The sequence below is a fragment of the Trachurus trachurus genome (genome assembly GCF_905171665.1).
Source record: "Trachurus trachurus genome assembly, chromosome: 21".
NCBI lineage: Eukaryota > Metazoa > Chordata > Actinopteri > Carangiformes > Carangidae > Trachurus > Trachurus trachurus.
Genome location: NC_139899.1, coordinates 15,840,303 through 15,863,510, shown reverse-complemented (window position 1 = coordinate 15,863,510; position 23,208 = coordinate 15,840,303). Strand labels below are relative to the sequence as shown.

The window sequence follows — 23,208 nt, the reverse complement described above, 5'->3', positions numbered from 1 at the left end:
TCTCTCTCTTCCTCTCTCTCTCTCCCTCCCTCCCTCCCCGTCCCCCCCATCTCTCCCTCTCTCTGTCTCCCTCTCTGTATCTGTGAGGCTGCTAACTAGCGCATCATCATCATCATCATGGCGGATCAAGGCGAATCTCCGGCTCCTGTCCACCACCCGCAACCGGCGCTGACAACCAGCTGGCCAATTACCAGGGAGTCGTACGAGCTGCAGGAAGTCATAGGTTAGTAGCGGGAGGGAGCTGCGTCCTGGCCGCTCACTGTGGTCATGGGGAGGCATGGGGTTATCAGCTGGCAATGACGACGAGGGCCTACCGGCTTTTTTCTCCTCTCTCGTGTGTGTGCAGTAGCCTCCTGCAATGCTTTGCAATGCGGATGTTAACAGGCACATTTTAGAGACTACCGGTCTGTAGCGGCAGATGTGTCAGTGACTCAGACGAGGCTGAGGTGAGGCTGAAATACAGGTTGCTGCTGCTGCTGCTGCTGCTGCCGCCGCCGCTGCCGCTGCTGCGCTGGGGAGGGAGGGAGGTGTTGGAAATGTCACATTCCCCAAGTGCGTTTTTCGGCGGCTCGGATGGATAATAGAGACCTACTCCAGCGATGCCAGCTCATGGCACGTGTCCAGTTCATCAGACATGACTGAAATCACAGATGCTGTGGTGGTCGTGGAGAGACATCACTGCTAGTTGTGTTGTCTGTGGTCACACACACACACAGACAGATGTGGTTAGCCGATCACATTTTTAAAGTGACCACTGACCAGTGTCAGAAAAATACCTTGATGACCACACAGCTATTATTATTATTATTATTATTATTATTATTATTATTATTATTATTATTATTATTATTATTATTATTATTATTATTATTATTATTATTTATAGCCTATTCAATGTGATAATTTGAATAATGGCAAGTAATTTAACTCACACTAAAAAAGTGAGAGGCTTACTTTCCACCAGGACTGCCACTATAACACTTTTCACTATTGATTAATCTATTGATTTATTTTTGCTCTAGTAATCATTTAGTTAACTGTCAGGAAAAACTCTGAATTTGGCCATTATGTCCAACCAACAAACCACAACTCAAACCACAACGTTTAAATAAAACAAGTGAGTTGGTGATAAATATTCTGTGAAAATGCTGATTGACACATTACAGACAGTGAACTTAGACATGCTCACTTGTTAAGCAATGGTGACTGTATTGTGCATGTTATCATTAGGGTAAACCCACTGAATGTGTGTTTTCTTGCACTACTACTATGCAGACTCGGGATATTGGTTGTAGTTTTTTTTTTCTTTCTTCTTTTTTGAGTTTTTTTAAACGTTTGTTTTCCTTTGGACATTTAAAAAACTTCAAACCTTCTTTAAACTGTATCTGCACAAGTCAAGAAAGCCTTAATTTATTGTTGTTGTCAATCATTATATCAATTATTCAATAAAACAACAATGGAAATCTCAAATATATTGTAAGTCACCAAAGGAAGCTGCCAGAAAACTTTGGCAAACGCCTGTACTGTGCAGATGAGCTGATAAGTTGTATCACTGTTGATAAGAGGTAACACCACAGCTGCTTGCTGCTGACTGTGGAGACCTAGTGAGACCCCCCCCTCTGATCTCATAAACAACTGGCGAACAGTCCAATCTCACGCGTTCTTCACTCCTTATCTGCCGCTAACAGTTGGCGAGCAATATGTTGTGTGTCACGGCTTCGTGGTGTGAACAACATCACTACTCCAGCGTGAAGCCTGATTTGTAATGAACCAAGTAAACAAGCCATCATGTGGAGGGGGTGGAAGAAAGAGAGGAAGAAGAAGAAAAAAGGCGCTGTACGTACTTCAAGTCAGCTTATGTGATGGTGTGTGTCCAATGTTTCAGCCAGCACACATGAAGGATGAATACCCATAACATAAACACACGAAAACACACACGAGGAGAGAGAAAGGCTGTGAAGCCTAAAGCCGTGATGTTTCATTTAACAAAATAAAAGTTGTCTTCCAGCTCTGTGTGTATGTGTGTGTGTGTGAGCGGAGTGTCTCTCTTTGCTCCGGTCTACTTTGTCACTGCTCTGTTGTGGCTGTGATTCCAGGCAGCGGGGCCACAGCTGTGGTGCAGGCGGCCCTCTGTACCCCCAGACAGGAGCGTGTGGCCATAAAGAGAATCAACCTGGAAAAATGCCAGACCAGCATGGATGAGCTGTTGGTGAGTACAATAAATACGGGCTATTTTCACAGCATGTGTGCGCAGTGTTTTTGTACCTCGCTCATGCCTTACTACTACTACTACTACTACCACCACTTCACCTCTAAAACACATACTGGTATTGATATCTTTTATCAATGAGAAATATATGTTTATAATGCACTGTGCAGGTTGTTTCATTGGATAATTTGCTGCATAAACGTGTATGTTAATATACCACCCTCTCTATTGTTGAAAATCAAGTTATAAAAAAAGTGACATGTCCTGTCATTTCTCCCCCACAACAGAAAGAAATTCAGGCAATGAGCCAGTGCTACCATCCCAACGTTGTCACCTACTACACCTCGTTTGTGGTCAAGGATGAACTTTGGTTAGTCATGAAGCTTCTGAGTGGAGGTAAGCTTCACCTCCCAACCTGCGTGGAACCTAATCCCACCTCTGTCTTAATAATGCATGGGCACTCAGTGAATGTGATGATGATACACTGTAAATGCCCTTTTTCATGTCTGTGCTTTGATCTGCTGGAAACTAGGTTAACACCTACCTGAGTTACAACTGACTTACACTTCAATCGTCTCTAATGAAAATAATAGCACAGTCATACATAACAAACTGCATAAAAAAATAATCAAACTGTATATCATAATCAATTATTGAGAGGGTTTAACGCACTCTTGGTTTCCTGCCATTATAAATAACATCTGCAGTCTGATGATGCACCTTTGTTCATCGAGTGTCCCCCATGAAGAAAGAGTAGCGGTGATGTTACTTCATTGTGCTGCCATGTACCTGTCATGGTTAACTGCTGAACAAACAATTATCAGATGCTGAAATAGATTGCACTTGCAGATATTGATCATGTAATGACTGCACCGTGCAGCTCATTTGTCTTGTGCCTGTAAAATGTGCCAAATGAACCCAGTGTTTCTGTCTTCCTTTGGTGTATTTTTCAGGCTCTATGCTGGACATTATTAAGCACACAAGCAAAGACGAGGACAAAAACCGAGCTCTAGATGAGCCCATCATTGCAACTATATTAAAAGAAGTCCTAGAGGGCCTGGACTATCTGCACAGAAATGGACAAATTCACAGGTAACGCGTTGCTGTTGTGACTTTATTTTTAATTAAGTTCAAAGTTCAAAGTTTCTTTATTGTCATTGTATACATACCACAGAGGAGAATACATAGCATAGCAGGAAAATATATAGCACCCAAAAAGCACTAGAAAAGGGGGGGCTCAGCACAGTGGCACCCACACACACAACACACATCCACTCACTAGACACACATCCACTCACTATTATATTAGATAATATGAGAATTGAGAAACTTATAATATAGTAATGTAATGACTGCATTGTCAGGTGCCCTGGATAAGATTTTATAAACTGGCTTAAAAGTATAAAAAATGAAAATGAAAACTGTTCACGTAATTATATATATTGACCTCCAGATGTGTAAACTTCCGGGGTTTCAAGGTCAGTGAGAGCCGGCCCCCTTTGGGCAGAGGGCCAGATAATGGTGGGCGGTGGGACAGATTCACACGAACGGAAGAATCAATGCTGCTCCACATGACTTTGGTGTGTGACTCTGTGTTTTGTTGACCTCAGGGATGTGAAAGCTGGGAACATACTACTGGGAGAGGACGGATCTGTTCAGATTGCAGGTGTGTTGAACATTGGGCCGCAAGTTGTAATGCTGAACTTTCTTAAGCCTCCCTTTGGTTTGAAACTAAACGCTGAGATTATGTCATATAATCCATAGATTGTATCAGTTGAAGAGGAATGGTAATGCATGTTTACACCCTTTCTGTCATCATATATCAAGCAGCACTGACATGAGCCTGATGAATAACTCCATATCTAATTATTCAGTCCCTACACTGAAACTGGCTGCTTTTTAAAGCTAGTTGATCTACCAGTTTAGTCTAATAGTAAGGACTAATAACTGGATGCAAACCATAATTTTTTTTATTTTTATTTTTTACATATTTTACAACGGATGCTTTCTGTGTAAGACATTTTAACACGTCACTGTATAAAAATGAGATGCTTGTACCTACTTGGAGGAATACATTATGAAGTGGAATCAGATACAAAAAGATAAACTATTACTGCTTTTATCAATCAGTCAGTGAGCTGAATTGGTTGTGTGATGTCTGTGTTAACAATATTTCATTTGGCAGTGGCTGCCACTGATTGAGGCTTTTGCAGTCATTTAATTAGCAGTTCACTGACACTCCCAGCAGCTCTTTTCACCAGATGGGGCATAATGTATTTTCTCTGTCAGAATCTCTACTCAGCATCATGTTATCACTGTAATTTCTGGCAGACTTAATGAAATTACTAACACCACTTGTGCTTTTGCTACTTGAACAGGTGGAGCAATTTCCTGTGAAAAAGTAGTGTATCACTAAAGACACAGATCAGAAGAATCTAAGTAGCACAAACAGACTGATGTTTACAGCAAATATCCTTCTTAGCTTACCCAAAATGTATACAATATTTTTGGTTTTGCATTTATAATGTGACAGTTTTGACATAGATGTTTTACCCACAGCAACAGGTCAGTGGAAAAGTGGTTTAACCCAGAATCTGAGCGTATTAAAAAAGCCCTACCAGAGGACAAATTCAGTACAACATTATCGCAACCCATATTTTTTCATATTACAATAGGTTTTAATGGTGCGTTACTTATCATTTTCTTTTAGATTTTGGGGTAAGCGCATTCCTGGCTACAGGAGGGGATATGACAAGAAACAAAGTACGAAAGACCTTTGTTGGCACACCGTGCTGGATGGCACCAGAGGTGATGGAACAGGTGAGTGTGTCTCAGTCCATACAAAGCATTGTAAACATTTATTAGGGCTACTTAATGTCCTGTATAGTATGCATTTGCCAGAGTTTGCTTGTGTGGGGCATGTGCTAATGCGTTATCTGACATGATTCCACAGCTAATTAATTTGATTATAAATCTGTTGTCCTTTGTTTAACCACATTAACTTAAAGTCTCTCAGACTTGAGCGTCATCCTGTGACGTTACAGATGATTGTAACTCTGTGTCCACAGGTACGAGGCTACGATTTCAAAGCAGACATATGGAGTTTTGGAATTACAGCCATAGAGTTAGCAACGGGCTCTGCACCCTATCACCGCTACCCTCCTATGAAGGTGAGTCCTCTGCATGTGTGTTTGGGTGTTATTTGATCAGTGTGGTGTCAGAGCGGCACTTGTATTTTTCACTGGCACTGGAACAGACAAGAAGAAAACAGGGTCCTATAAATGTCTCAATAACCATTCTCTTAAAGTCTGTCTCTTTATTTGCAAGAAAATACATTTTTCACTTTTGCTTTCGCTCTAACCACCCAACTAATAAAAAGACTCAACCTTTAATCTAAAGGAACTAGTTACTTTTAGTTTTCACAACGTTGCTGCTTCAGTTTCCTGCTTTGAGTTTCTTTTCCTCATCTACACTATTTGGGTTTTGTGAGCAGCTCTGACTGTTTTTCCTGTCTTTACAGGTTTTAATGCTTACCCTACAGAACGATCCACCCACTCTAGAGACGGGTGTGGAGGACAAGGAAATGCTAAAAAAATACGGCAAATCGTTTAGAAAGCTAATAACTATGTGCCTTCAGAAGGATCCTGCCAAAAGGTTAGCTCTGCTTTCCACATATCAGCCAAATATTTCAGTGAGGAGAGCTGATGCAATTTGTGATCAATAAAAAAAAAACTGATTAACATTCTGCGAGTGCTGTGCTGAGATATGTTTTCCAACAATGGTACTTTTCTTTATCTCCAGGCCGACAGCCGCAGAGCTTTTGAAGTGTAAATTCTTCCAGAAGGCCAAGGTATTTGTTTCATCTCACATGTCTGACTCATGCTCTTTGTTTGGTTTTGTTATCTCTGCTCTGCCTCTGTTATGCCCTATATCTTAATATTTTCTGATTTGTTTACTGTGGTCATATATTCTTGGAATCTCATAATCTCAAATTCATTTCTCCATCCTCGTCTAGTTGAAGTTGATTCCTCTGTGACACAGTGATTCAGAGTCTTTGGATGTTTTTGAGTTACAAGCATAGGATTTTCAGAATTTAAAGATAGTGATTATTTAAAAGTGTGTTCCAAAATTTGTATCGTGTACATTTCAGTACGAACACATGGGAGAAGCTCACTGTATTGTTTCCGTTGTAGTCACTGGTCTAACATTTAACATTTCAAGAAAATGACTTCACAACTTTTATATGACTGATTTCTGAGGGCTGCCATTAAAGCTCTCTGTGAGCTCTTTGTGACTCATTACCATGTTTCTATCATGTTAGTTCACTGTGTTTCAATGATGCTGTGATTCATATTTTGATTCTTCTCTTGCAGAACAGAGAATATCTAGTTGAAAAGCTCTTGTGTCGTGCACCAAAGATTTCTCAGCGAGCTAAGAAGGTATGTTTACACAAACTCCACCTGTAAAATAACTCTGTTATTGACTAAACATTAACAAATTATGGCAGAGGGCTGGGATTGACTGATTGTTGCATTTACAGTCAACACAAGCTATTCACTCTGACTCTCTGCAGCACCTCAACCCCGTCATGTTGTGCATATGATTTAAAAATAAGGGCCACTGCAGAGTCAAATGGTGTAGATGTACTCAAGTTGTGCGCAGCTCTCTGCGTGTGGCACACTCAAGACGAACGGATTAAATGAATTGTTAACATTTGGTGTCAGAAATGAACACAATATTGTTCACTTTGCTTGCTCAGTTGTTTGCAGTTCATTAGGAGGAAATGTGATTTTCAGGCACAGCTGATATTGGCTTCACATAGCACTCCGCCTGGATGGCCAGGACAGAAATGGGAACAGAGGGCTATTGCTGAAAGGCACAGTGGCTGAGCGGAGGGGTGGAAATTCACTGACATAGTTGGGAGCAAATGGAGGGCATGGTGGAGAGCGGGGCCGTTACTGTGTATGACGTGAACATTACGCACGAACACGGCAGGGTATCAATAAAGAGGAGGGCACCCATGGTGGGAGTAGTGTGTGCTGTTGAGGTTTGTTGATGGTTAATGTGGTAACTGTAGTACACATAACTCTGACTGAAAGGGCACCCATTGCTAATACGCTACATGAATTTCCTCTATTAGGTTTAGCCGGTACAGCTCCAACACAAATTATGCGAAATGGGTCTTAAATGAGCTGCAGCGTTACAGCATTTCACAGCAAGACGTTTGCCAAATGATAAATATTAATGGAAATACAGGCACTTTGTGTAATGCTCTTTCATGTGTTTTTACGCGTGGATTCCTGTTAAAAGTGTAAAATTAGACCGCATGCAGAGCCTATACAGCCTGATTCACCCGATACTCTGAGTGGATGAAATGTTCAGAGGCAGTGTCCTTGGCCTTTTTTTTTTTTTTTTTTTTGCTGATTTGACTCAAAGAATCGTCTACGTTATACGCTCAGCAAACAGAGCTTGCAGAGACAAGCAATACTGCAGAGAGAGTCATCTCAGGATGCTGTGACCACTTTATGGGAACACTACTGTGTCCTTACTCACCTTAAAATCTTGCACAGGTATGTCCAAACCTTCAACTCCTCCTCATACAACCAGCCCACATCTGTCAGCCTCTGTGCACTGGAAGAGTGTGAATAGCTTTCTTTTGTCCTTCTGCTCCTGGTCGTTCATGTTGTGTTTCTGTAGAGTTTTCTTTTACTTTCTATGGTCATGGTTAACACATGCTATCCATCTCCAAGGAAACAAACACTATGGGGATTTAGGAGATGAGACTTTAAGCCAAGCAACTGGTATAAAACTTTTTACTGTTTTAAATGGGCTTTAACAGGGGACGTAGCTTCTCCTTGAAAATACTCCCACTAATGAAAAGCAGTTGGCAGATTCTCTGTTCAGCTGTCACCAAAAAGACTTATTTGAAATATGAATCTAAAATAGATTACATGCAGAGTCATTCTGTAGAGACGGTAAGTACATGTAGCGTTGAGTAGCCAGCAGAGGGCACACTGACACCCACAATAGAGCAGCTGGATAAGAATATTGTTGAAAGATTAGACATTAGTGGTTTACAGCCAAGGTAACGGGCTGCTCTCATTGATTTGTTACATAATGAACCGTGGGGAAGTAGAAGGGGATTGATATTGAGTTCAAATGTATGGTCCACTGCACAAGCAATGATAGGATACTGATTGGAGTTCTGCATGGGCGTTTTCTGAAGCCTGATTTCAAGACTCAGAGCATTTTACCCGAGTGTGAAGCAGTTTTATCTGTGCAATGGCTGATTTTTTACATCCGTATATGAGATGTTTCTGTCAGATGTTTCTGTTCCCACGTGTTTCTGTACATTTACAGTGGGTGGTTCTGTATTTGGCGTCTTTTCGTGTATATGTGTGTGTGTGTGTGTGTGTGTGAATGTTGGTCAGGTTATCATGTATGGCTGCAGAGTGCATTGATCTGTGTCTGTTCTGCTCAAGGACTCTGAACAGAAGCGGGGGAGCCTTGGTTCTATGTCAGGTTTGGAAAATAAACCTGACACCAGCAGAAGGGTAGTGCTTCTTCAACTTTGACCTTGTCTAGAGCTGAGGAGAACAATGGTGGTAGTGGCCTATACTTCTGTGTGCTGTCTCTTCTGTAACGCTGTGGTGCTCTTATGCCTCACCTCACCTCGCTGCTGGACTAGTCGTGTGTTGCATGTCTTACACGCTCTGCCAGGATGTGGAAGTGCAACAAATTACAGGCTTTTACCAAGGCCATAATTATGTGCTTTGTTATGCTGGTTACATTCACAGTTATATTACCACTGGTGTTTAACCAGGTTTAAATGGCATTGGATATCTCTCTTATGTTGCCTTTCCATATGATTTACAATGTTTTCCTTTTACTCACTGCGCTGTACCCCGGCTGTGCCCTCTAAATGGATTGTAATACTTTTATTGAACCTTAAGGTTTCCATAGGAGCACTGAGCAGCTAGTGTATACATACTGTAACTTAAAAAAGAAATACAAAAATAAGATTAAATATTCTTTCATGGTCTTCATCAGAGATGAAAATATTTTTGTATGGAGGATTTTGCTGTCCATATGAAATGTATTCATAGTATCTATCAATAAAAATTGTCAATGTTAGTTAATTGTAAGACATTTTAAGCAATAAATTACAGTAGCAATAAATGAATTACTTATAAATGACAATGTGAAAAAAACCTTTTTGCAACATCAAAAGGATCTTTCAATAACTAAGACTTTTTTCTCGTAATAGCAACAACACATTGACATACCAGACGTATTCAACTGGCTAAATGACTTGAATGTGGCTTAATGCTTTTCATCACATGTCAGCAAGGAGTGATCTAACAAACCATAAAACTGAATGGATTCATGGTTACAGCTCAATGCACCTACATATTCAATTGAAAAAAAAATCTGAATGATGTCACTGATATTGAGTGTGCCGGCTTGTGTGTTGTCGTGGTCCAGGTGAGGAGGGTCCCGGGCTCCAGCGGCCACTTGCACAAGACAGAGGATGGCGACTGGGAGTGGAGCGATGACGAGCTGGACGAGGGCAGCGAGGAGGGCAAGGCGGCGGTCAATCAGGGCAGGGTAGGTGAGACGCCACAGAGGCCCTCCACAGCAGGGGGCACTCACTCTTCAAACACTTCAAATGTGTATATCAGTAACAACTTTTGTGATGCCTGTTGGAGATTATTCTCGAGTATAGAAACTGAGAATTCACCAGTTACGGAGGTGTTTGTTGCTATTGTTGCATGTCATGTCTAGGCTGTAAATCAAACCGTTGTGTAACTTCCCCTCATGTCTTTGACCCTGTACATTCCTTCCCTCCCTGATCAGTTAGCTTTTTGGATAACAGATGGCTTATCTCTGAGAGAGCCTGTCATGAGGTCGCTTTAATGAGCTGGAAGATAGCTGCAAGGATTTGAGGCAGGAGGAAGTAGACAGCTATGATCAAAGGGCTCTTTGATAAAGATACTCCGCTTTAATGTGTGATGCAATAAATAATATGTCACCAAAAGTAATGATTTAAAAAATAAAATGTTGCTTCTAGTATTCTCATTAGGATGTGTTGTTAATTTCCTGTAAATTATCTCGGAAAAAAATCATTATTGTTGTGTTGCACTCATGAGTATGAAAATGTAAATGTGTGTTTGATTTTTCCCTCCAGTCACGAAGGGTCAAAGATGAGGCCAAAGATGTAAGTTAGTCCTCCCTCTCGTACACAAACTCTTAACATGCAGTAAAAAAGTTGAGCATTTTGGTGCAAACGAGTTGTCATGGACACACACACACATAAACACACACAGGCTTTATCCTCTCTGCTGCTGTACGATTTGATAACTTGGCATAGGGGCATTTTTGGAAATGCAATTAACTGGCCCACTCAGGCTGAAGCTTGTATAAGAATCATGAACTCAATTATGAATGTTGTTTCACCAACATTTTCTTTTAAATTATTATTATTATTTTTAAATGAAAACAGCCAAGCACCTGTTTTAAACTGTCAGACGAGGCCACTAAATTTCTTCTCGTTGATTATTGTGAATTGACTTTCCTGTGTTGTCTTTATAAGATGAGCTCTTTGATATTTACAGACGATGTAATAGCATTTGTGCAATTATGCCTCTCATTTTGTTCCTCCTAGAATGAGGAGAATGCCAACAATGTTCCTATTGAAGGGTTGTCTATTCAGCATCCCGAGGTGAGGGATTCAGCAGCAGCACTCATTTGTCACGATTCAGTGACCTTGATGCCGCACTGATTGTCTTGGTGTTTGTGTACGTGTATGCATGTGCATAACTGTACATGTGTGCGTGTGTCCGTGGGTGGATGCATCTGTGTGTGTGTGTGTGTGTGTGCTGCTTCTCCAGGAGGGATGCTCTCAGCAGTAATAACTCAGAGTAAATGGCTGTCTGCCTGACAATGCCAGCTCATAGCCTGGGTGTATCTCATCTAAAGACTCTCTGCCATTGTAACCCATTTTCTAAGGCTATTGTCATTTTGAAAATGAGCCAAAGCAGTTTGAGGTGTAGTCTTGTGCTCCTGTCGGGAATTAACTCTGACAGCTACTCAGCAGTCGTTTCTTACCCCCAAAATCCATTTCTCGCTGTAGAGAAAAAAAAGCCAATTTGTAATATGGTATTGATAATGTTGATAGATTCTTTCACAATACTCCTTAATGTATCGTCCCTTTTCCTTTTTCCCCTCATAACTTTTCCCCGCTGCTGCAATAAATTGGAGACAGTTTTCTGACACTATCACCCATGTGGGCGAGTGTGTGGTCACTAAATATGCACCTGTGGTTTATTTCTTTCTTCTTGTTTATTGCAAAGCTCAGTTCTCTCCTTCGTGGAGAGCATTTCTGTTGCCCGACCTTCGCATCTTTTTTTTTTACACAAGATGAAAAATAACTCACCATCAGATGATTTTTTCTTCTTCTCTCATTCAGGTTGAACCATATGTGGATACACCATACATTCAAGGTGCTGTGAACATGGTACTACGGCTAAGGTAAGACTGATGTTTTCAGATAATGTCCTCCATCATAGGCTGGCACATCAGGCAATTTTAAGAAGAAAAGGCAGCACGGGGAGGGGAGGGGTCAAAAAGCAGTGTTGAGATCTCTCTGTTTCCATGGAGCAAAAAAGCAGAAATGTGAAGCAGATTTTTCAGAGTACAGCTACATTTCTGGATTCATCATCATCATCTCTCCACTTTATGCTCAACGTGCACCTTACTAATACACATAATGACCGATATTTATCTGCGTCAGAGGGGTTTGGTCCGTGGACCCTCTCATCTCACTCTGTCTCACCGGTTGTGTCTTAGGGAGGAGGGTGTTGACGCTCCACTGGGTCTCTGGCTGCCATCCACAAATTGCTCCTCTGCCTTAGACTGTTTGGACTTGTAGCACCTCCTGTCTCTTTCACACAGTGCTGTTTCTAAGCACATCGTCATATTGATAAAGATTCAGAGTAATGCCATCAATATAGGATACTCCCTGTTTGAAAACAACAGAATTAGCACCTTTTACAGTAGATATGATCAGAAAATGAACTTGCTCAGTATTTGTATGTAGTTTACTTCTCGTCTCATTGTTACTCAGAATGCAAACTCACAAGTGGGAAGAAAGAGAGAACTGGGTGGGGGTGGTGTAGTTTAAGAGAGATGGCAGCAGACAGACAATGGTGTGTATTTGGCCAGTTGAAAGTCTGCCTGTAGCTCCCAGATGAGCTGGTTGCAGAGCATACTCTTGGTTGAACAGGCATCTGAAGGTTCCTCCCCAGGCGTCCAGCATAGCACAGACAACCATTTCCGTCTGTGCTGACTAACAAAGCAGAGTGGTCTGGACACAACAGGAGGTGGCAAACTGTTTATGTGGATGGTAAAGAGTCATTTTTCTAACCTGGCAGCGACAACAGAGAGGGAACAGACAGAGAGTTTTAAAAGTTTGGGCTTTTTCTCTTCCTCAGTTTCACAATTTGCTCTTGGGTTTAGTGATGTTTGATCAGTCTGTGTGTTTTCTAGCTCCCAATTCGACAAACAGATTTAATCTGGTTATCATTTGTACAGTTACGACATATGTAGCTTTAAATGGTCCTGGTAACTTAAAGAAGACGCTTGTGAAAATGTGTCAAAGCAGAGTCGTGCACTACATGAATGAATGTCCTTTACAGAGAACTGTGCTGACTGTGTTTAATGTGGCCGCTGCATCAGGTCCTCTCTCTGGTTTTTCAGCTCAAGTATTCAGTATTAGAGATATACACATGTGGTGGATGCTTTCTGAGATGTAAGTCCAAAAGCTTAACAGTATTTTTTTTATCCACAGAAATCCAAAGGTTTAGATGCTCCTCTCTGCCCTGGTGGATTACCTAGACCTTTCAGTATTAAAGGGGAAGATGTGTTGACGATGAGAATTTTGTATTTTGTTTTATATTTTCCATAACTATAAAAGATACTTGACAGAAAGCTGACATTTTATTTGATGTAGCAGCAAGATATAAGGAACCCTTTGAAAGGATGAATAACATCAAGCTCCTCTTTGTGTACAGTTTATCCTTCAAATGCTCTATAATAGGCCAAATCTCTCCCCATCTGAACAGATGGTGTGTAACACTGACTTAGAATCAAGTTTTAGCAGCATTTTGCTTTCTTTTGAATAAGAGCGAGCAAACAGGTTTGCAGCAATGTTTTCCCTAGGGAATGTTTCATTTGGAGAAAATTGACTTTTTTTGTGTTGAGAAGGATTTGGCTGGTATGTTTTAAAGTGAATCAGCACAGAGGGTATTATACGATGAGAGGCTGCTGCATTCATATTTTGGGCTTTTCTTTGGCTGTGTTCCTATGTTTTGGGGGCAGAAGAGATATTTATGGTCCTCCCGAATAGTATGAGACCTGCATAAGAAGCAGTATTTCTAAAGCAGGGTGATTAAAATGAAGGATTTATCTGGAATATTAGATGTATGGTACATTTTGATGGATTTTCATGTGTTTAAAATATTTTATATTTTAAATAAGGATCTGTTAACTGAATTATCAGTGAGGTTTTCTTTCAGATAGCTCAAATTCACCAATAATGAGAGTGGTTTTTAACTAAGTCAAGGTCATTTGTCTGAAGTGACCATTTATCATTTTAAAGCTGGCTGGCTAAAATGAGCAATCCAGTAGTTTCTCATTAGTCCTCATTGTCGACAAGAAGCAGTTAAATAACCCTGGATCTGACTGTTTGTTCTCAGGTACAAAATTATACCATGATGGAACCATTTACAATGGCTTTTACAATTTGTAATAGTTTTAATACAGTAATGGTAAAATAATAATCCATCAGTGTCATTACATTTGAAAGAACAAAATAAACAGCTAATTGGTCTCCGCTCTCTACTAATAAATGAGTTACAGCTGATTAGTATGAGTTTATGGTAATACGATCCCCTCAGTGGCAGTGACAAGGGAAAAGCAGCAGCATGATTGGATTTATGTCAACATTTTGTTTGGAACTTGTTCAATCTTTTTTCTTCCTTTCCTTTTTTCATAAAGGCAGGACTCCTGAGAAAGGCATTGTCAGTAGTTTAAAGAGGACGTTAAGACTTTGCATAATATACTTGGCTGTTGGTGCTTTGTCATTGGAGCTCAAATAGCTCAAATAGCACAGATGCAAACTGGTTCACTAAACAGGGTCCTGAGGTGACATCTCCATGTCAACGTGCTTTTTTTTAACTAGTCACTAGTCTGTCAGCAGCTCTCTCCGTTTGGCCTATTATATATTTTTAGGTTTAAGAATTTTAGTAGGGCAAAACCAGAACTGCGAGGATGTCAGCTGGGCTCAGAAACATTTACAGATTTCCTCACATTTATATAGACTAAATGAATAATAGACTAGCCAAAGTAAAAAAAAAAGAGAGATGAATCAATTACAAGTAATATAATTATGTAATGCTCTATTTTAAAGCCCCCTAATTAAAATCAAAATCCAAGGAAGTTGGCTTAAAATGATTCATTAATTTTGTAGACATTATAGGGAACATAGGAATTCATTTCCTTGAAAGAAAAAACTCAATGGAAACCTTATCATTGAATTTAACATTGTAAGTATTGTAAACATTTAATATGTATTATTCAGGTGACCTAATGTGCTTTGCCTAAAGGACGCTTCAGGGTACACTAGCAATAATTTAGAATTAATTAATTTGTCTGCAGAGTCACACTGAATGCTATTTCAATTTCCTTATAATTAAAGCCAAGTAAGACAGTTTGCTCCAGGAAGCCATTCAGAAATTATTAGAAAAAAAAAAAATCTTTACCAGGTAGGTGTAGTTGTGACATTTTCAAAACGTTTTTTTTTTTTTTTTTTACTAACACACTGTTTTCTGAGTGATATCTGAACCTCATATTTAACCACTACATAAAAGTGATTGCCTGAATTCTCTTTTATGTGCATCCAGCCCATGTGCACTGTTAAGATTTGAGCTTTGGCTATTTTCACAGTATCATCATAGCAGTGACTCATTTTCCAATTATCACTGTGAAGTATTGTTTAGTGGCTGCCTGTCAGTCACTATGAGTGTATGTTATAACACTGTAGGACATCTGTTGTTTGTTGGCCTTGGCCTCATCATGTGTTGAACATTTTCCTCACTTCCTGTCAGTAACTGTTTCGATCAACAATATGATGATTTACTTACAAAAACTCTGGAATCAATTTTAATGAATTGCTCTGGAGATCGCTTTCCTATTCATGTCACTAAATATTTCGTGAGCTCCTACCTGGAATGATAGACTTATTTTTTAAACAGTCTGTCACAAAATAATGTGTCATGAAGCTGCCATTCAGCTGTCCAGTGGGATTATATATATTTCACATGCGCTGGTTAGCTCACATGTCAAACACATACAGGGTGTAGATGATGGTGGGTGAAATGTTAATGCAACTGTGAAAACATGAGGACGGTCAGAGCCCTATTTAACAAGGTAATATTAACTTTAACGTGTCATGTGAAAGTCTTCTATATAAAGGCTCATCCCACGTGGTGCTGAGGTAGTCTGTCTCTACCCACTGTTGTTTATCCATGGAGGAGGCAGAGTTAAGGCACATTTTATTTGGGCAAGGTTACGATCCTCTGACACATGTTGGCTCGACCGGCTTGGCAGTTTGTCCCCTCTGCCCCCGCTGCAGGGAATGGAGATGTTGTTGTTCAAGTCTATCTATCAGAAGCTTTTTTTATTTGGTTTGTTTTGGCTGTAAATCTGAAATTGAAGTTGACTCACATTGATATTGAATCCTCATTTGTGTGCTAGTCTTGTTATTGGTTTAACAAGACCACAAATGCATAACACTGCCAATGCCAAACACTACTACGAACATTGAGAGAAAATGGTGCTAAATGCCCAGTGTGGCGACCTTAAGGGAGGAAAAGAAAAGAAAAAGCAACTAAATCCACCCCCCTTTACCCAGATTTGGCCAATAATTAGTACAAAACAAAACAAAGGAAACAATAACCTCCTTGTCGAAGGTAATTACTCTCCTACTGTAGTTGTTCAGGGGCAACTCCTCTGTCACATACTAAATATCGAAGACAGATTTTGTGATGCAAATGAATGCAGGTTGTTTCTGCAAAGACGCCAGGGCACATTTTATTAATGCTATCGAATGAGCTGGATGTATACATGCTTATTTTTATCCATTTTACTTGGGTTGAGGATATGTATCACTTCAAATTGAAGCACTGTGTTTTGAGATAATAAAACCCAAAACATTTTAATGAACAAGTCCGTCCTCTACCTCAGTATGTTTTATGTTTTCAAACAGACAAAATTTAATCCATTTGAATGTTCATTACTTTTTATATGACCTATGCATCCAATTATTTTTCTTTTACTTGTGGAAAGGAGATTTACATTTATATTAAACAATTATTCAAAAATGACTTGAATGTTTTTCACCTCCTGTCTAAAACATTAGAGTTTGGTTATTGTTTTCTGCAAGAAAATCTCTAAAAACCCACTTTACGCTACCTGGTTGGCTTTGAGCAACAAACTTAGCCAACAGTTGTTTATTGTTGTTTATTAGATGGATCCCCATTAGCTGCCGCCTTGGCGACCACTAATCTTCCTGAGGTGCATAGGGTACATAAAGTACAGTATAACATCAATGATATACTAAGACATCAATACATACAGTCATACATTCCGATCGTAACTACACTTCACTTAATAAACACTACCAACAATAACAACAACAATACACATATACACACGCACACGCACACACACACACACACACACACACACACACACACACACACACACACACACACACACACACACACACACACACACACACACACACACACACACACACACACACACACACACACACACACACACACACACACACACACACACACACACACAGGTCAATTTATACATGCATACTATCACAATATATCAAAACACCATGATTGATACACTATAGTAATAATACCCACTACTATCATAATAATCCTAATTTCAATACCAATAATGAATTCCCAGTCATATGGTCAGCTGCATAAGGTGAGCCGTGAGTTGGTGAGTGTAACGCAGCACTGAGCAGATAAATAGCCAGAGATTTCCCTAGGGAGATGGTGGAGAACAAAATAGAGCTAAAAAAGTGAGGGAAATACACAAATGCTGCTCAAAATGATGTTAGTGAATAAGCTCAGTTAAAAATAAAAAATAAAAATCAATTAATTTAGTTTTAAGGACACCAATTTCATCCTCATTTTCATCCATGTTTGACAAGCTCAGTGAAGCTGTTCCTCCAGTGTTCACACACCATCTGTGCTGCTTGTCCACCTTATCATCCCTTCGCCTATATGTCACATAAGTCATTTTCATGTCTGCTGCACAACCTCGGTCTCCTCTCCTGTCTCCTGATGTTCTGCCATTCAGTCATGTATTTTCCGCTTTTATGAGGGAGCTACAACATCATTTTGTTAACTACCATGTGCAAACACACCCACTTGTCTCTCCTTTCAGGAACTCTAGAAAGGAGCTGAATGACATCCGGTTTGAATTCACTCCAGGGCGAGGTAAGCTTAAATTGATCCGAATGTGCTATATACGCTTTGTGATAACAGCTTCAGGCTGTGAGAGTTGTTATGTGTGTAATGGCTAATGGCAGTGTGTGTGAACGGGGATGCTCATGACAGTATCTAATTCAATATCTAACACAATTACCTGGTAAGTGGATTGTTGCAGGCCCAATATTTGTCATGTTATTCCCTCACCAGACACGGCTGATGGCGTTTCCCAGGAACTGTTCTCGGCTGGTCTGGTCAACGGACACGATGTGGTTGTTGGTAATGTCACACCTCTCTGTTCTCGTAATATTGTGTTGTTTGAATACCTACCCAAAGCCATTTACCGTAAAACATTACTTAATGGTGTGTTAGTGATAGGATGTTACTAAAAGTGCTATAATCACAGACAGACATTTATTTCATTTGGCCCCTAGAACCTGACATAAGTCAAATTTAATCTAGAAATGTCTTGTTTTTCTTAAATACAGTACATTGCACCTGATTCTACATGATAAGATAATCTAACAATAACCTTAAATGCTGCTTTCTTTAGGAACTGATTTCCTAAAGTATTGCTTTCTTGTGTTATTGACATGTCCTGAAATGCACTGTGCATATTACAAAACTTGTTTGTTTATTTTTGTGACTGTTACAGTTGCTGCCAACCTTCAGAAGATTGTAGATGACCCGACTACCTACAAAGTATTGACCTTCAAGCTGGTGAGTTTCCAGATGATTGATAGCCGACGAAAGCCTCAGGGGTTTGTCGTGCCCAGCCGCAAACAGCTTACTGATGAGAGGTTCAGTTCGTAGTGTGACAGCTGGAGTTATTAGAAAGGCCACAAACAAACCAAACTGTTCCAACATGGGCTGGCTGGCTGTCATTGAGAATTTATTACAGTGTTGAGAAGGTGAAGGAGATTCGAGATGTTACTAAATGGCTGAAGAACTACCAACACAGAACTTTCATCAAATACCAATATTCTTTGTTTTTTAATGTTCGCAATGTCACATCATAATTTTCATAATTTTATCCATATTTCACACAGCATGTACTCACTGTCACTCATATATGAGAGCTATAATAATAAACAAAAAAATCTAAAAACAAACACACAAAAAACTTTTAGAATAATATGTTTTCATTTCACTGTTACATACTTTAATTTCAACTGTTTTGTTTGTGCTCAGACTAAAGTAAGAGACACTGAATTTATAATAGCCATTGCATATTTAAATACAAATGATTCACATAGACTATTGTGTTGATCCATATTTAATATGTGTTATGTTATAAACAAGCTTCTTGTTCATACAGTTTTGACAAATTGATAAAAATGGATTTTCACATCACATTTAGCCCCAGGATTGAGTATCTGCCACTAGTGAGTGTGATCCAATGTGTATTTTTGTGCTGTTTGTTTTCCCCTGTGTAATACTGCTACATAGCTACTGCCCGCAGGAAACCGATATTAAAAGTAGTAATGTAATTGAAATGTTTTACGGCTGAGCAGCTCCGCATCAGAAAGAATGAGCCTCGCACCAGAGCTTCCATTTGTTAGTTTTTATTATTGTTTCTTGTATTGTCTGACTTTGTTTTGTGCCACATTCATGGAGATAAGTGTCATGATTCCCGACAGCCTCTCTTCATCTCCAGCATGAAGAAAACACTTAAAGGTCAAAGACAGTTTCCAACCAACAGCACCACCGCTGTTTTCTTGCTGCAGGCGTCGCTCGGTGATGCACCTTGTTAAATCATAACAAAAGCAGCTGGAAGCTGTTTATTTATCTGCGTGTTGCACGGTTCACCTGTGGGTCACTTGTTTTGAGTACAGTAATGTCTGCGTGTGATCCCGGCTCATTTAATTACATTATCTGAAATCACAGCAGACAGAGAGTAACTGCATGATACATTCATCATGTGCCACTTTAAGGAGTCACCTCTGCCTGGCTATTAGAGAAACACTGGCATTTATTAATAAATCAATAGTGCAATCTCAGAATTTTACAAAAATATGTAAATTATGTTTTATTGACATTTCTGTTGTGGCTAAACAACATCTGTGATTTGGGTCACAGTGTTATAGCTACACACTGACCTTTTTTGTTGTTGTTGCCATGTTTGCTTTATCAGCAGCTTCTCAGTGTTGCAGGTGGATGGATCTCTGGAGAGCCAGAGTGAGGGCAGTTTTGGGCATGTAGATATATGCGTATGCTTACATTTCCATATATTAACTCTACTCTACTGCAGGGAGTGTAAAATCCTCACTGTGGCTCAGCCCCTCTCTTTCTAAACCAAGAGTTATGAGCAGCAGTGTCACAAAACCCAGTGAGTGAGAATAATTACCCTCACTAAGGGAACAATTCATATCTTTTTACGCAGACAGTTTATAGCGTGGGTGGCACTCGAGCAGCTTTATGGCTTCACCGAACAAGAGGTCACTATAGACTCTGTGAGCTCACAAAAAGTGACCTGTTTTAATAACGGTCCCACCGTGTTGATCAGATAGCTGCAGGGCTTTCAGACCCCCGGGAGATGGAGTTTCTGTCTCCAATCAGGTGTGAATTGTTGGAGGACGGGAGGTTAGGTCACCCATTCATACTGAGTCTAGGTGAGAATAGCTGAATGAAAAAGAAGTCTCTGAGGTTTTCAGCGAACACTGACAAATCTAAATGCTCACTGCCTCTAACCTGGCCCCAGTGAATAGCATCTGAGCAGCGTAGAAATTGGGGTGAGATGAGTTCCTGGAAGGTTGAACTGTCTGTGCAATAAATATTGTGTTTTGTCAGTGAGAGCTGTTCATCCGAGGGATTGTAGAATTCATGGTCGACACAGTATACGGACACCTAAATATGACCATAATCCTTATAATATCTCTCATATGTGATTGGCTAACATCTCATTCCAAAACATTAAAGCAGATATCAGCTTCACGGCCGTTTCGGCTAATGCTGCGTTCAAGGCAGGCTTTTGAAACCGTAAGTTACAGCTTCAAGTCACAACTACGACTTGGTAGCGTTCCAGGTAACCCGTAGCTCGTGTTTTTACCATCCTGTTGTCTGTGAAAGTTCCCTATAACGGCCACTCGTAACTTCCGACCCGTGAACTCGTACCAGATCGAACTGGTATGACTTCACAGGAAGGAAAAACACAAAGTACGAGTTTCTTTGAACGCACCATGAGTTAGCAGCCCCCGCCCTTGTCAGGCATCAATTGGTCCTCGTGCTACGTCACCACATTCACGCGCATCCCTTGGCTGCACACACAGCCCTTCATGCCGTTCTCTCTCCTCATTGGATAACACTTGTATCCCACAAGGAAAATTTTCTCCTGGGGTTACAGCAGAGCAGAGTGACGGAGAGACTCGTGTTTAGGCTGAAATACTTCATGTAAGTGATTGCTGACGGAAAATAGGACTATTTAGGACTTATATTAACAAAAACATTCCACTGATATCTGCTTTAATATAACACTGTAATAGATCCAACTCTTCTAGGAAACATTTCCAGCAGATTTGTTAACCCTGTTGATTTTGGTCCGCTTCAGCTACAAGAGCAGTAGTAAGGTCGGCCACTGACGCTGAAAAGGCATGACTGTGATTCAGTGCTCCAAAATCATGTAACTGCTGTTGCATGGGGTTAATGCCAGGTCTCCAGACAGGTCACTCAAGTTCTTCTGCACTAAACTTTCTCACTCTGTACAAGTTAAACTAACACTAACTATTGTTAAAAATACCACTGTATGCTGTAGGTTTGCTTTAGTTGCATCACAACCACAGTGCTTGTCTAAACCATGAAAAACAGCCCCTGGTCAAAAGAGAAATGGAGAGGATATGTGTTTTATTCCATTTTTACAACTGCAAATTAATCTTTTCATTTCCATTTTAGTTTTTCTTTTCTCCTGAACTGCTGCGGATTTGTTATCTCAAACACTGCAGCAGCATTGGCACCAATGATGACCTAATTTAAAAACAGATTATTATTGTCCAGATGTGACCAACCACTTTCTTACTTACGGTCACGTGTAATTTTCTAAACTTTCCAGAAGAACACAATTAACATTTGCACACCCCTAAATAATGTAATTGGCCTTTCATTTATTATCAAATTATTCAATAATAGATGAAATGTAGGAGCAGTCGTTTGTGGCAACATACTGACAGAGAAGTACCAGACCAGAATTAATATTGACCAGAAACATAACTCCAATTTAACATATCTCTGCTGGAGATGTAATTGATTAAATTGTGTTTTCTAACAAGTCAGACCTATCAACTTTGAAAGATAGTGATTTCTACCAGCCCCCCCCAAAATGGGTCAAAGTTAGGACATAGTGGTGTTTATATTTTTAAAGGAAAAAGACAGAAGAGGGTGGCAGTGTCCGATCAGTTTTTGATATCAACCATTACCTGAGTTATTGATATGGGGAGAGATCATCTCACCTACAGACAGTGTATTCTTATGGTCGTCTTTTTAACCTATGCACACAGCTGTCTGTCTGAACCTGGATAACTTTCTTCTTAAGTGAATTGACTGAACTGAGGTCCTAGTTAATAATTACTGGATTGTGTGCCTGAATGTTGTTTTCAGAGTTATGAGAATAATACTAAGCAGCTTCGGTTTGTGAAATAAAGAGCCATATTTTCAATCGCCTGATTAATCCAGGGTGTTGTCCTGCAGCTGTTCATGAGATTTTACACCATCAGTTCCTGTGATGGAGATCCGAGTATCAGGATGCAACCTGTTCCTTCCCGCTGACGCTCTTGATGTCTTTACTCCTTTTGCTTAGGCGTCCAACTGCGACGACACGGAGATCCCGGACGAGGTGAAGCTGATCGGCTTTGCACAGCTGAGCGTTAGCTGATGCTCTCTTCGTGCCTGAAGCAGGTGAGACAAGGGAGACAGTTCAGGGCAGACAGACTGAGGAACACACCACCACCACCTCCTGCAACATCTTCCCCCAACACCTTCCCCCCTCGAAAACTCACCCAACCTCCCCACCTCCTCCACCTCCTCCCTGCTCCCTCACTCCCTTTCACCTCCCACGTGTCCAAGCTATGCCTCCGCCCCCCCTCGCCTTCACTCCCTTAGCACAGACCTCCCTGCTCACTGCCCCCTCTGACCTTTAACCTTAACAACATTCCACCGCCCAGTGCACAGACCGGGATCAGGATACAGCCCAGGAACCTAAAGATGTACTCAGGTGGTGAAAGAAGATGATTAAGATGTAGCTTTGAATGTTTTATTTATTTTATTTCTTTCACTCGTTTTTATTTTACATCTCATTACCTCTGTGTTCAGCAAAAGCTCTCATTATTTATTGAAATGAGAAAATATATTATATATTTTTTTTCTCTCATGCTGTTTTGTTGCCACAGTAAAAACAAATTTGCTTTGACTCACACCTCACCAAACCCA

General features: G+C 40.3%; 1 protein-coding gene across 1 annotated transcript; it reads left to right on the top strand.

The window, feature by feature from the left end:
* Nucleotides 1–117: 117 nt before the first annotated feature.
* On the top strand, nt 118–22,768 carry stk39 (serine threonine kinase 39; the record flags this gene model as incomplete). The annotated part of the gene is made up of 18 exons (XM_083996667.1): nt 118–223; nt 2,097–2,209; nt 2,497–2,605; nt 3,163–3,301; nt 3,820–3,875; nt 4,920–5,029; nt 5,278–5,379; nt 5,730–5,863; nt 6,011–6,059; nt 6,583–6,648; nt 9,695–9,817; nt 10,398–10,427; nt 10,875–10,931; nt 11,679–11,740; nt 17,747–17,799; nt 18,001–18,069; nt 18,446–18,510; nt 22,580–22,768. The coding sequence occupies 18 exons, from the start codon at nt 118–120 to the stop codon at nt 22,652–22,654; spliced, it is 1,518 nt and encodes a 505-aa protein (XP_083852793.1). The 3' UTR covers nt 22,655–22,768.
* Nucleotides 22,769–23,208: the final 440 nt, after the last annotated feature.